The sequence below is a fragment of the Borostomias antarcticus genome (assembly GCF_949987555.1).
Source record: "Borostomias antarcticus genome assembly, chromosome: 20".
NCBI classification, from domain to species: Eukaryota; Metazoa; Chordata; class Actinopteri; order Stomiiformes; family Stomiidae; genus Borostomias; species Borostomias antarcticus.
Window position 1 is genome coordinate 2,020,407 of NC_140253.1, and position 14,602 is coordinate 2,035,008.

Below are 14,602 nucleotides of genomic sequence, written 5' to 3' on the forward strand. Positions count from 1 at the left end.
AGACTGTGTTGAGTTCTACGGACTTAAATTTAAAGATCCTGTGAATAGATGGAATGACAATGGATGTGGTAACGGTGACTACTATATCTGTGAGAGAGAGATCTGATGTTAATGGAGGCAGATGATACAGTTCTGATCTTTGTTTTAAGTACAGCTCTCTCTCAGGCAGTCATGCAACGGTAGGGAGCCTCGAGCCACTTATCCCTGCCGCAGCATTTCACCATCGCAGTATTTCACCATCGCAGTATTTCACCATCGCAGTATTTCAAGGGGGAAATCTCGTGGGATTTCAGCCGGGCGTTATTTCTTTTCAGTGATGCACCACCGCCAGGTGGCGTCCTTGAGCAGATTTAGCAGGCTTGGCTCACAGTGTATTTCTCTAATAGTCTACGAATGAAGACAAGTCTGATCACTGGATCATTAAATTCCGCACATTCTATGAAGGCCATGATACATGCCACGAAATTAGATGAGTACCTTCCTCTCAAACTCATTGTTGTTCTCCTTCTGTATGTCATTTAATTATGACAAATGTATCGATCTACCAATTCAACATCGGCTAACACTGTATTCAATAGCTTAATTGGTAAGGAGCAAGCCTCCCATATTAGGTTCTTAGTCCAACGAACTTGTAATTTTACATTTTTGCATTTTGTTCAATGTCATTGCATGTAAATACATTATTTTCCAAACAGTTGTCTCGTGGTTGTAGCAGATTATGGACATGACAAATATTGTATAGACTGTGAGACCAGCTGTGAACATACTGTGAGACCAGCTCACTGACTGGAATGTTGCTGATGCCTGATAAAGATCTGGCAAGCCAGAGACAGCCCGCTCTCCCCTACCCAGTGATTAAGCAATGGAAGGTCACGCAGGGAGGAACACATTTCGTTTAGACATTATTACTTTCTCCCAACTATGTGATGCAACCACCATGAGAACAAGCCCTAGGAATAAAGTATTGGCATTGATGCATTGTATTTGTAGCCAAGTGTTACTGTGTGTTGTAAATAACTGGTTCTATGCTGCCAAGTCAACCTACCTGTTTGGTATCAATCTGAAGCTAAAATCATGAATCAGTTGATTATGCATGTTGGGGAAATGTATAATGATGTTGAAACCATAACAGGGATATTTGATGATTCCAGACTCTTAAGAGAATCTTGGCTCCCCTTTTTATGATCCAGAGTCGGTGGGAGTCAAAGCAGCCCACAGACCCCTTACTCTGTGTGAGTGACCAATTGGTGCTGTCTATGCAAACAGGACACTCCTCAGTTTTAAGTAGGGACAGGACGGATTCTCTCTCTCTCAAGTCTCTTTCAAGTCTCTCAGGTTCGGAGTTCTCCAAGTAACGCGTAACCCCAGGATCAAAACCCAGGATCAAAACGTGTGCCTGATTGATGAAAAATCAATTTCCTGTCATTATGCAGGAATGTCTTTGCTGGAATGGGACCCCAACCCCAAGCCGTTTAGATCCCCTAGAGCAGCTATCACCAACTGGTGGACCGTGAGCAGGGACCCACATAAACGCAATCACTTTGCCCTGTTTTATTATTGCTGAGTGCACTGGCATCACTGTTATCTTGTCTGCAATTTGATGATCCTGATCTAAGACTATACAGCACTGATACCGAGTCACTGCAGATTAAGCCTTGCTCAGCCAACCGCTGGACGTGCCGGTAAGAGCAGGGCCTCCAAACTGCTTTCACAGTGAACACGACAGGAAATGTTGAAGCAAAAGCGGATGGTCATATCTCCTAACCATTAACCAGCTACTATTTGGAAACATTTAAACGGAATCGTTTTCGTTATAAAAATACAAACGTTAGTTAATGGTCAAAATACGCGCAGACAATCAATGATGGCAAGAAAGTCAGAAAGCTCATAGTGCTAAAGTGACGGTTGAAAGGCCTTCTCTACGATTGAAAGGCCTTTTCCAGCAAAAACCCCCAAAACCCAGCAAACTAGCTAGTTAACTTGGCATATGTTCTCAAGTTTTCATGAAATGTAGTTTATTTTATTAAAACGAAACAACATGGACAACTTAGCTGAAGACTTAGCACTGATTTTCCACATTTAAAATAGTCTAATGTCTCGCACTACTAGCCTTGAGCTACAGTAGCTAGCTAACGTGACCTTACCTTTTTATGTCGGAATTTTTTTTTCAGCAAAATTTCAGCAGCTCTGTCCCCGCTGACAAACATTCTTCGCTTTAAAACGTTTCTTTCAATTGATATAAATACTAGCTAAGGTAGCCTGCAATTTAGCTAACTGATATGGCAACAGATATATCCAAATGTATCGTGCTGACCACGAGAACCACTCGCTGGCTGCAACTTCTGTAACCGTTATGTTACAGGTGAACCGTTATGTTACAGGTGAACCGTTATGTTACAGGTGAACCGTTATGTTACAGGTGAACCGTTATGTTACAGGTGAACCGTTATGTTACAGGTGAACCCTTCATCCCTGGTTTCTGGGTGCTCAGATAGACTCCACTCCCAATTTGAAATGCTCTATACAAATAAAGTTTGATTTGATTTGGACTCAAGTTAGTTCAGGTGAAGTTTGGCTGATGCTGTTGATCCAATTAAATCACCTATGCACATTTCATAATTTAAAAGGTATCATACACTCACATCGGATAGTTAAAAACAAAACATTTATTCATGCTCTCAATACATTTTCATTCTGTTATGGACACACCAGATATAAACATAGGCTGTCAGGCTACTGTAAGGTGTTCATTAATATGTGCAAGGAGCATCATGAGACTGGACTGACATTCCTCCATGCAAAAAAAAAAGAGTTAATTATCGGTCTGATCTGATGAATTAGAAATAAAAGAAAGGAATGTGTTGCATATAAAAGGAGGTTACTGAAAAACATAGTATTACTTCAGGTCTTTCTTGAGGTAGCCATTATAGTCTACGGCAGCTCTAACGATAGCCTACAATAACGCCAGAGTGCAAGGGGGAAGATGGTCTGCTTGGTACGGAAGAAGGCACCCTTTATAGGAAACACTCAGACCTCTCTAGACCTGCTCACAATAACACCCACAACCACAAAACATTATAGACACAAGCAGGACGTATAAGGAATCAGACTGGTAAGGGAAAATCACTCAATAATAAACCACCCCCGCCCCCTCTCTCTCTCTCTTTCTCTCTCTCTCTCTCTCTCTCTCTCCCTCTCTCTCTTCATTTCACCAGGTCATCCCTTCTTTAAAGTAGTTATATTGCTATTGCAGCATTCATAGCTTGGGTATAATATATTTCATATTTTTTGCCAGTGCAAATGAGCAGCTAAAATATCTATGTTCTAGCATTTATATAAACTGTACAGAACAACAAGCATTCATACAAAAATAAATCATCGAGATGAATCATTTCAATGGTCTGTTAACTCCCAAGTACTGCGATTCAAGTCTGTGGCGAACTTAAATGGAAACATGATGATTTTACAACAAGTGTAATCTCTACATCTCATCAATACATGGTTAGTGACGCTGTGGTTGTGCTGTGTTAATGCAGGTGGGCGGGGCGGGGGCAGCCGTCAGGGTGCTGCTAGTCTGGGCTGAACCACGGGAGGAGGAGGACAGGGGGGACTGGGCTGAACCACGGGAGGAGGAGGGGCAGGGGGGACTGGGATAGATGACTGCCTCCGTGCTTTCAGAGGGGACCCTGGTCAGGGCTTAGTTTCCTCGGTTCATTCCATCGTTCATTTCTCTATCATATCCTCCTTCGTTCTGCAGTCTTCCTCCTCCTCTCTCCTCCACATCTCCTCTTCCTCCTGTCTCCGCCTCCCCTCTCCTCTCTCCTCCTCCTCTTCTCTCCTCCACCTCTCCTCCTCCTCCTCCTCCCCTCCTCCTCCTCTCTCCTCCACCCCTCCTCTTCTGCCTGTCTCTGCCTCCCCTCTCCTCCTCCTCCCCTCCTCCTCCTCTCCTTTTCCTCCTCCTCCTCTCTCCACCTCCTCCCCTCCTCCTCTCTCCTCTCCTCCTCCTCTCCTTTCCCTCCTCGTCTCCTCCTCTCTCCCCCTCCTCTCCTCCTCCTCTCTCCTCCTCCTCCTCCTCTCCTCTAGTGTTTCTCAGTGAACCTCCTCCAGAGCTGGCGGACATGTTTCCCTGCCTCCGTCTTCACACAGCCCGAGAAGGAGCTGCCATGGCGACCGCTCACCTGGTACACAGGAGGAAACAACACACTGGTTTAACTAACAGATATCACTTGAACAGATATCACTTCAGCAGATATCACTTCAGCAGATATCACTTCAACAGATATCACTTCAGCAGATATCACTTCAACAGATATCACTTCAACAGGTATCACTTCAGCAGATATCACTTCAGCAGATATCACTTCAACAGATATCACTTCAGCAGATATCACTTCAACAGATATCACTTCAACAGGTATCACTTCAGCAGATATCACTTCAACAGATATCACTTCAGCAGATATCACTTCAACAGATATCACTTCAGCAGATATCACTTCAACAGATATCACTTCAGCAGATATCACTTCAACAGGTATCACTTCAGCAGATATCACTTCAACAGATATCACTTCAACAGATATCACTTCAACAGATATCACTTCAGCAGATATCACTTCAACAGATATCACTTCAGCAGATATCACTTCAACAGATATCACTTCAACAGATATCACTTGAACAGATATCACTTCAACAGGAGTCACTTAAACAAGAATCACTTAATCAAGAATCACTTAATCAAGAATCACTTAATCAAGAATCACTTAAGCAGGAATCACTTAAGCAGGAATCACTGTCAAATCAAGGAAATCAAGTGGGGGAATTGAACTGGGAAGGGAATCACATTGGGAATGTGAATCACACTGGGATTCTAACAGGGACTGAGAGTCAAATCGTGAATCTGACAGGGAATGAGAATCAAACTGAGAATCAACTGTGTGAATACAGGATCGGGACTCAAAACAATTCAAATTGGGAACGTGAACCGACCTTGGATTCAAATGTGGAATATGAATCAAATCAGGATTCAGATTGGTAAATGAATGTGGAAAGTGTGAATGCAGCATCAACAGGAAGGATAGAGAGTTGAGGTTAGGGGGTACTGACAGGAGGGATTAGGGCCCTGGTTGATAGACAGGGCCAACAAGGTCAGGGGTCAAGTACATCATCTTAAAGACAAGTCTGACGAAGCAAGCTGATTTTTCTTTACGACCCGTTACTTATCGCGTGTCCTGCACCAGCGCCTAAACATGTGTGACCTTTAACCTTTCCGTGATCAAGTCAAATACTTATCTGCCGGCCAGCTCCTTCTTCAGGCAGGACCTGAAGGAAGTGAATCTCTCCACTGCTTTGTAGCCCTGGGGTTAGCCAGCCAGACACAGAGGAGAGAGAGAGAGAGAGAGAGAGAGAGAGAGATGGGGGGGGGGTTGAGAGAGGGGAGGAAAAGAGAGAGGGAAGAGGTTGAGATGGAGAGGAGAGAGAGAAAGGTGTTGAAACACTGTTAATAGTAAAGAAAGCCAAGACTGTGAAGCCAGAGAGAGAGAGAAAGAGAGAGAGAGAGAGAGAGAGAGAGAGGTAGCGGACAGGTGTGAGTCCATGCTGCTTAGTAGACAGCCATCTCTCAGTTCAGTTGCTGCCAGTGTTGAGAGCTGTACCTTCATGCACCACCAGATGGCAGTATTCCCCTTTGAACAAAACAAGTGAAAACTATCTCCCTCCCTCGCTGAGCTGCTCTCTCTTTCTGTGACAGGCCCAGTCCCAATATCCACCCTTACGGACTCACAGACTTTGAGGTGTGTTCATGCTAAGTGTGTGAGGACTTAGGACTGTCCCACTGTCACATCCTCAAGTACATGAGGGCTTAGGACTGTCCCACTGTCACATTCTCAAGTACATGAGGGCTCTCTGGCAGACATTTTGAGCCCGTTATGCCCCCTTACCATAAGTCTGCACTTCTGCAGACTTTGCCTGAGGGAATTACCCACAGTTCATATCTCAACCACTTTACCAGGTGATGTCAATCAGTCTGTGAGGGTGCAGGGCTTGAGGGTTTAGGGGGGACATCGGGACTGGGCCATACTCTCACGCTCTAGCTCTGCATCTAACTATACGTATATGTAACTATACCTGCCCCCACGTCTCAGCCTGCCCCCCCATGCCCCCCCCGCCCCCCCCCCCCCCCCCTCACCCTGGATCCGCGGTGCAGTCGGTCCTTCATGATGCCTATGAACTCTTTGTAGCTCAGCTGGTCGTCGTGGTCGACGTCGAAGATCTTGAAGATGGTGTTGACCAGGTGACGGGTCAGCTTCAGGCCTGTCGCCACGTACACCGCCCGCGCAAACTCATCTGAGGGGGGGGGGAGACGAGAGGAGAGACAGAGGGGAGGAGAGACAGGGGGGAGGAGAGACAGGGGGGAGGAGAGACAGAGGGGAGGAGAGACAGGGGGGAGGAGAGACAGAGGAGGGACAGAGGAGAGGAGAGACAGAAGGGAGGAGAGAAAGAGGAGAGGAGAGACAAGAGGAGAGGAGAGACAAGAGGAGAGGAGAGACAGAGGAGAGGAGAGACAAGAGGAGAGGAGAGACAGAGGAGGGACAGAGGAGAGGAGAGACAGAAGGGAGGAGAGAAAGAGGAGAGGAGAGACAAGAGGAGAGGAGAGACAGGGGGGAGGAGAGACAGAGGAGAGGAGAGACAGAGGAGGGACAGAGGAGAGGAGAGACAGAAGGGAGGAGAGAAAGAGGAGAGACAAGAGGAGAGGAGAGACAAGAGGAGAGGAGAGACAGAGGAGAGGAGAGACAAGAGGAGAGGAGAGACAGAGGAGGGACAGAGGAGAGGAGAGACAGAAGGGAGGAGAGAAAGAGGAGAGGAGAGACAAGAGGAGAGGAGAGACAGGGGGGAGGAGAGACAGAGGAGAGGAGAGACAGAGGAGGGACAGAGGAGAGGAGAGACAGAAGGGAGGAGAGAAAGAGGAGAGACAAGAGGAGAGGAGAGACAAGAGGAGAGGAGAGACAGAGGAGAGGAGAGACAAGAGGAGAGGAGAGACAGAGGAGGGACAGAGGAGAGGAGAGACAGAAGGGAGGAGAGAAAGAGGAGAGGAGAGACAAGAGGAGAGGAGAGACAGGGGGGAGGAGAGACAGAGGAGAGGAGAGACAGAGGAGGGACAGAGGAGAGGAGAGACAGAAGGGAGGAGAGAAAGAGGAGAGGAGAGACAGAGGAGAGGAGAGACAAGAGGAGAGGAGAGACAGAGGAGGGACAGAGGAGAGGAGAGACAGAAGGGAGGAGAGACAGAGGAGAGGAGAGACAAGAGGAGAGGAGAGACAGAGGACAGAGAGGAGAGGAGGGGGAGAAAGTAAGAGGGATGGAAGAGAAGCCCCATTCAGATATGACATATTATGACCTCTCTCTCTCTCTCTCTCTCTCTCTCTCTCTCTCACTCTCTCTCTCTCTCTCACACACACACACACACACGCCTACCTTGTCCTATGGACCTGCTGGCAAAGTTGTACATCTGCATGGCGATGGCGAAGTCCTCCAGGTTGTTGAGGAACTGGAAGAAGGAGCGGAACTCGTCGAAGGTGATGCCCTGAGACACAGGTCACAGGTCAGGGTTAGGGTTATGGGCTGGGTTGAGGTTGGGTTAGGGGGGGTTAGGGTTGGGGTTGGGTTAGGGGTCATGTGCAGGTTGTTGACAGCAGCCTCGGGTTGCAGTAAACAAACTGGCATGCAAATGATATGTAGGCCAGACTCCTCCCACACACATTCATGGGAGCGTCTGAAACCGGAGGTGTGGAGACACAGCGGAAACATGCTCTGGTACAGGAGAGAGAGCGAGAGAGAGAGAGAGAGAGAGAGAGAGAGAGAGAGAGAGAGAGGAAGAGAGAGAGAGGGAGAGAGAGAGAGAGAGAGAGAGAGAGAGGAAGAGAGAGAGAGGGAGAGGGCGAGAGAGGGAGAGAGAGAGGGCAAGAGAGAGAGGGAGAGAGGGAGAGAGAGAGAGAGAGAGAGAGAGAGAGGAAGAGAAAGAGAGGGAGAGGGCGAGAGAGGGAGAGAGAGAGGGCGAGAGAGAGAGGGAGAGAGGGAGAGAGAGAGGGCATGAGAGAGAGGGAGAGGGCGAGAGAGAGAGGGTGAGAGAGAGGGCGTGAGAGAGGGAGAGGGCGAGAGAGAGGGTGAGAGAGAGAGGGAATGAGAGAGGGAGAGGGCGAGAGAGAGAGGGCGAGAGAGAGGGCGAGGGCGAGAGGGCGAGAGAGAGGGAGAGGGCGAGAGAGAGAGGGCGAGAGAGAGGGAGAGGGCGAGAGAGAGAGGGTGAGAGAGAGGGCGAGAGAGAGGGAGAGGGCGAGAGAGAGAGGGTGAGAGAGAGGGCGAGAGAGAGGGCGAGGGCGAGAGAGAGAGGGCGAGAGAGACAGACACAGAGACACTGCTCCATCACAGCCACAAACCTCCTGCCTCTTCCGGAACACGGGGGAAGAAGAGCATTCCGGAAACAAGGACGCAAGGGAACACAGAAACAAGGAGGAGGGAAGGACACTAGTGAACACTGAGGGGACACAGAGACAAGGAGGAGGGAAGGACACTAGTGAACACTGAGGGGACACAGAGACAAGGAGGAGGGAAGGACACTAGTGAACACTGAGGGGACACAGAGACAAGGAGGAGGGAAGGACACTAGTGAACACTGAGGGGACACAGAGACAAGGAGGAGGGAAGGACACTAGTGGACACTGAGGGGACACAGAGACAAGGAGGAGGGAAGGACACTAGTGAACACTGAGGGGACACAGAGACAGGGAGGAGGGAAGGACACTAGTGAACACTGAGGGGACACAGAGACAGGGAGGAGGGAAGGACACTAGTGGACACTGAGGGGACACAGAGACAAGGAGGAGGGAAGGACACTAGTGAACACTGAGGGGACACAGAGACAAGGAGGAGGGAAGGACACTAGTGAACACTGAGGGGACACAGAGACAGGGAGGAGGGAATGACACTAGTGGACACTGAGGGGACACAGAGACAAGGAGGAGGGAAGGACACTAGTGAACACTGATGGGACACAGAGACAAGGAGGAGGGAAGGACACTAGTGGACACTGAGGGGACACAGAGACAGGGAGAGGGAAGGACACTAGTGGACACTGAGGGGACACAGAGACAGGGAGGAGGGAAGGACACTAGTGAACACTGAGGGAACACAGAGACAAGGAGGAGGGAAGGACACTAGTGGACACTGAGGGGACACAGAGACAGGGAGGAGGGAAGGACACTAGTGAACACTGAGGGAACACAGAGACAGGGAGGAGGGAAGGACACTAGTGGACACTGAGGGGACACAGAGACAAGGAGGAGGGAAGGACACTAGTGAACACTGAGGGGACACAGAGACAGGGAGGAGGGAAGGACACTAGTGGACACTGAGGGGACACAGAGACAGGGAGGAGGGAAGGACACTAGTGGACACTGAGGGGACACAGAGACAAGGAGGAGGGAAGGACACTAGTGAACACTGAGGGGACACAGAGACAGGGAGGAGGGAAGGACACTAGTGAACACTGAGGGGACACAGAGACAAGGAGGAGGGAAGGACACTAGTGGACACTGAGGGGACACAGAGACAAGGAGGAGGGAAGGACACTAGTGAACACTGAGGGGACACAGAGACAGGGAGGAGGGAAGGACACTAGTGAACACTGAGGGGACACAGAGACAAGGAGGAGGGAAGGACACTAGTGAACACTGAGGGGACACAGAGACAGGGAGGAGGGAAGGACACTAGTGAACACTGAGGGGACACAGAGACAAGGAGGAGGGAAGGACACTAGTGAACACTGAGGGGACACAGAGACAGGGAGGAGGGAAGGACACTAGTGGACACTGAGGGGACACAGAGACAAGGAGGAGGGAAGGACACTAGTGAACACTGAGGGGACACAGAGACAAGGAGGAGGGAAGGACACTAGTGGACACTGAGGGGACACAGAGACAAGGAGGAGGGAAGGACACTAGTGGACACTGAGGGGACACAGAGACAGGGAGGAGGGAAGGACACTAGTGGACACTGAGGGGACACAGAGACAGGGAGGAGGGAAGGACACTAGTGGACACTGAGGGGACACAGAGACAAGGAGGAGGGAAGGACACTAGTGGACACTGAAGACAGATGGACAGAGACTGGAATACTGGGGACATTGTGAGTTTCATGCAATGAAAGTCACAGGTTAGACACCCCCTCTTATATTGCAGTCATACTTCCCGCTAATTCTAATAACATATATTGGTCCGTCTAACTTTTAGAGAGTAGTTGTAAGAGTTTTCGAGTGCGCTGGCTGTAATGTGGAGTATTGGGCTGTGAGTCGACCCGTGACCACACCCGACACACGGAGACAACCAGCGAGTACACACACCGTCACGACACACACCGCCACGACACACATCGACCCGCAATTAGCTGAGGAGCAAAACGCTGCATAATAGCATAACGATCGATCACTTCACTTTGGAGGACAGAAAGTCAGAGGAAACTTTAGTTATGAATTCACTTGGTCTCCAGGGAAACGTCATGGCTAGGGTATCCATGCTCATTAGAGGGGCTTGTGATTAATATACCCCCAGGGAAACGTCATGGCTAGGGTATCCATGCTCAGTAGAGGGGCTTGGGATTTATATACCCCCAGTGAAACGTCATGGCTAGGGTATCCATGCTCAGTAGAGGGGCTTGTGATTTATATACCCCGTCCAGTGAAACGTCATGGCTAGGGTATCCATGCTCAGTAGAGGGGCTTGGGATTTATATACCCCCAGTGAAACGTCATGGCTAGGGTATCCATGCTCAGTAGAGGGGCTTGTGATTTATATACCCCCAGTGAAACGTCATGGCTAGGGTATCCATGCTCAGTAGAGGGGCTTGGGATTTATATACCCCCAGTGAAACGTCATGGCTAGGGTATCCATGCTCAGTAGAGGGGCTTGGGATTTATATACCCCGGGTTCAGCAGAGAGAAAATACTCATGTCATGGGCGTACGAGTGAGAATGGCTCTCTCTATATCTCTCCAGTGTGTGTGTGTGTGTGTGCGTGTGTGTTTGTGTGTGTTGTGTGTGTGTGTGTGTGTGTGTCTGAGTGGAAGAACAGCTTGTCACTCAGTCAGCAGGTCTCACACCATCAAGACAATAGGGTCAGTGCTGCTGAGATGTGCGTGTGTGTGTGTGTGTGTGTGTGTGTGTGTGTGTGCTGAGGTGGGACAACACACTCCTTTACAACTACGAGGTGGCAGGTTGATAGAATGGAGAGAGTGACAGGTTCACCAGGGACAGTGCAGTGGTGCATTCAAGCATGTATGTGTGTGTGCTGGTGTGTGTGCGTGTTAGTGTGTGTGCGTTAGTGTGTGTCTGAGTGTGTGTGTGCCGGTGTGTGTGTGTGTGCCGGTGTGTGTGTGTGTGTTTGTGAGAGGGCGGTCAAGTGTAACAGACTCAGTGACCACCGACGCCCGATAGGTGCACACAGGTGAGGAGAGAGGATCCAAAGCTGGGGGGAGGCAGGAAAGACTGGGGGGGGGAGGGGGAGGGGAGGGGGAGGGGGAGGGGGAGGGGGAGGGGGAGGGGGAGGGGGAGGGGGAGAGGTAGGGGGGGAGGTAGGGGGGGAGGGGACAGCAGTGTGGTGGGAACACAGAAACGGGGGGAGGAGCTGGGGGAGGAGTGTGGGTGTCAGGTGTCGGCTGAGGTGGGTAAGGTGAGGTTCTTGTCCAGATCTCTGGTTATGGGGCGCGTCCTCACCACTGTACCCCCCCTTCCCCCCCCTCCCCGAACAACGGACCTTTGGGGGGGAATTCACTATGTTCACACCAAAGGGGCCGGGGTCTACGGGCGGGTTCACGGGGGACCCCCCCCCCCCGAAAAAAGCCCCTGCTTGTGAGGTAGCAGTGCTCTGTGGGTGGGCTGGAAACGCTGAATGTTTCTGATTGGCCGAACGAATACCACACGTGTAAACACGAAACCGCCTTCCTAGTTCAATCCTGTTGTAACTAAGTTATCTGGCTGGGAAAAAGAAATGTTCCCATTGACATAAATCCGAGAATGAGTTATTTGTCTCTCATCCATCCAACATACGTGGATGTACTGAGGAGGGACGCAGGCGTGGAGAGTTCGGCGGAACCGGACGGACGGACGGGATGATTGGAGACTTCGCTGTCCAGCTCGTCTGAGGACGACCTAATGAATGTCTCTGGCGCTGCCTGGATAGAGCAGGCCGTACGCAGGCTGTACTCTACCACGCCGTCTGAACGCCATCTACATGGGGACCACTAGGGGGATAGGGAGGTCTACATGGGGACCTCTAGGGGGATAGGGAGGTCTACATGGGGACCTCTAGGGGGATAGGGAGGTCTACATGGGGATCTCTAGGGGGGTAGGGAGGTCTACATGGGGACCTCTAGGGGGATAGGGAGGTCTACATGGGGACCTCTAGGGGGATAGGGAGGTCTACATGGGGACCTCTACATGGGGACCTCTAGGGGGATAGGGAGGTCTACATGGGGACCTCTAGGGGGGTAGGGAGGTCTACATGGGGACCTCTAGGGGGATAGGGAGGTCTACATGGGGACCTCTAGGGGGGTAGGGAGGTCTACATGGGGACCTCTAGGGGGGTAGGGAGGTCTACATGGGGACCTCTAGGGGGATAGGGAGGTCTACATGGGGACCTCTAGGGGGATAGGGAGGTCTACATGGGGACCTCTAGGGGGGTAGGGAGGTCTACATGGGGACCTCTAGGGGGATAGGGAGGTCTACATGGGGACCTCTAGGGGGATAGGGAGGTCTACATGGGGACCTCTAGGGGGATAGGGAGGTCTACATGGGGACCTCTAGGGGGATAGGGAGGTCTACATGGGGACCTCTAGGGGGATAGGGAGGTCTACATGGGGACCTCTAGGGGGATAGGGAGGTCTACATGGGGACCTCTAGGGGGATAGGGAGGTCTACATGGGGACCTCTAGGGGGATAGGGAGGTCTACATGGGGACCTCTAGGGGGATAGGGAGGTCTACATGGGGACCTCTAGGGGGATAGGGAGGTCTACATGGGGACCTCTAGGGGGGTAGGGAGGTCTACATTACAATGAATTTCAACGATTTAAATTTCCCCGCTTAACAAAAACAAACAACCTCAACTCAACTCAGACGTAAGGTTAATGTTTCTTAAGCTCGTGGAGCGAGCGGTACCGGAGCGGAACCGGAGCGGAACCGGAGCGGAACCGGAGCGGAACCAGAGCGGTACCGAGCGGAATTGGAGCGGGAGAGGAGGCAGACGCTCTTGACTTTATTTTAGAACCCCCACACTACGCTCCATTCAAAATCAGTTCTAAAAAAGGGGGTCTTCCACTCCCCACTCACACTCACACGCTAACTGTTCCCGGAGGGAATCAGGATGACGGTTTCTGGATAAGATTCTCAAGTTCTAAGGTTCTGGGTTTAAGTTCTAAGGTTCTGAGCACCACGGTTCTAAAGGTTCCACTTACCTTCTCATCGGGGATGGCCTGGCGTACGTTCTCCAGGTAGCTGCTGATGTTCTCCACGTTGGTGTACCTCAGCAGGATCCTGGCGAAGTCCTCCTCGCTGATGGTGGTCATGCCCTTGGAGTAGGTCAGGAACTCGATCTCCAGAACCTCCGTCTGCAGGTTGTCCATGAACCTGGCGCACGGAACACAGGAGTGTGTGTGTGTGTGTTGTGTGTGTGTGTGATTTTGAGTGTGTGTGTGAGAGAGTGTGATTTAGAGAGAAAGAGTGTGGTTGTGTGTGTGCGTGTGTAAGTGAGTGTGGTTTAGAGAGAAAGAGTGTGTGTTTGTGTGTGTGTGTGTGAGAATGTGATTTAGAGAGAAAGAGTGTGGTTGTGTGTGTGCGTGTGTGTGTGAGAGAGTGTGATTTAGAGAGAAAGAGTGTGTGTTTGTGTGTGTGCGTGTGTAAGTGAGTGTGGTTTAGAGAGAAAGAGTGTGTGTTTGTGTGTGTGCGTGTGTAAGTGAGTGTGATTTAGAGAGAAAGAGTGTGTGTTTGTGTGTGTGCGTGTGTAAGTGAGTGTGGTTTAGAGAGAAAGAGTGTGTGTTTGTGTGTGTGCGTGTGTAAGTGAGTGTGGTTTAGAGAGAAAGAGTGTGGTTGTGTGTGTGTGTGTGTGTGTGTGTAAGTGAGTGTGGTTTAGAGAGAAAGAGTGTGTGTTTGTGTGTGTATTCACAGGCATGTTTCACCGCAGTGTGACAGTAAATGGAGTAGCCGTCATGTCTTCATCACCATGGCGATTACCTATAGAAGTCGTCGAAGGTAAGCTCCGCCTTCCCCTTCTTCCCAAAGAAATGCACCAACAGCGTGGTGTCGATCATCATGCCCTCGTCCGCGCGCTGCCATTGGTCAGGGAGGAGGAAAGGAGGCGGGGGACGAGAGAGAAGCACGTCAGTCAGAAAAAAAACCACCTCTGATTGGATGAAGAATATGGGGAGTGATCTGTCGTGGTCGTCGATCCAAGATGGCAGCTTGCGTGCCAGCCAGCCAATATTTTGCACGCATCCAAAGGCGTAAAGGTCATGAAAGACGGTGGTCAACCAATCAGCACCCAGGCAGGCACAGCAGCCTTT

At 50.5% G+C, this 14,602-nt stretch overlaps 1 protein-coding gene across 1 annotated transcript; it reads right to left on the reverse strand.

Moving 5' to 3' along the window:
• Window positions 1–5,291: 5,291 nt before the first annotated feature.
• LOC311322189 (calcium uptake protein 3, mitochondrial-like) lies at window positions 5,292–14,366 on the reverse strand (the record flags this gene model as incomplete). The annotated part of the gene is made up of 5 exons (XM_084454232.1): window positions 14,274–14,366; window positions 13,499–13,670; window positions 7,474–7,582; window positions 6,191–6,348; window positions 5,292–5,360 (listed from the first exon to the last, which is right to left on the reverse strand). Exons 1-5 carry the CDS (start codon window positions 14,351–14,353, stop codon window positions 5,292–5,294), a joined length of 588 nt encoding a protein of 195 aa, XP_084310358.1. The 5' UTR covers window positions 14,354–14,366.
• Window positions 14,367–14,602: the final 236 nt, after the last annotated feature.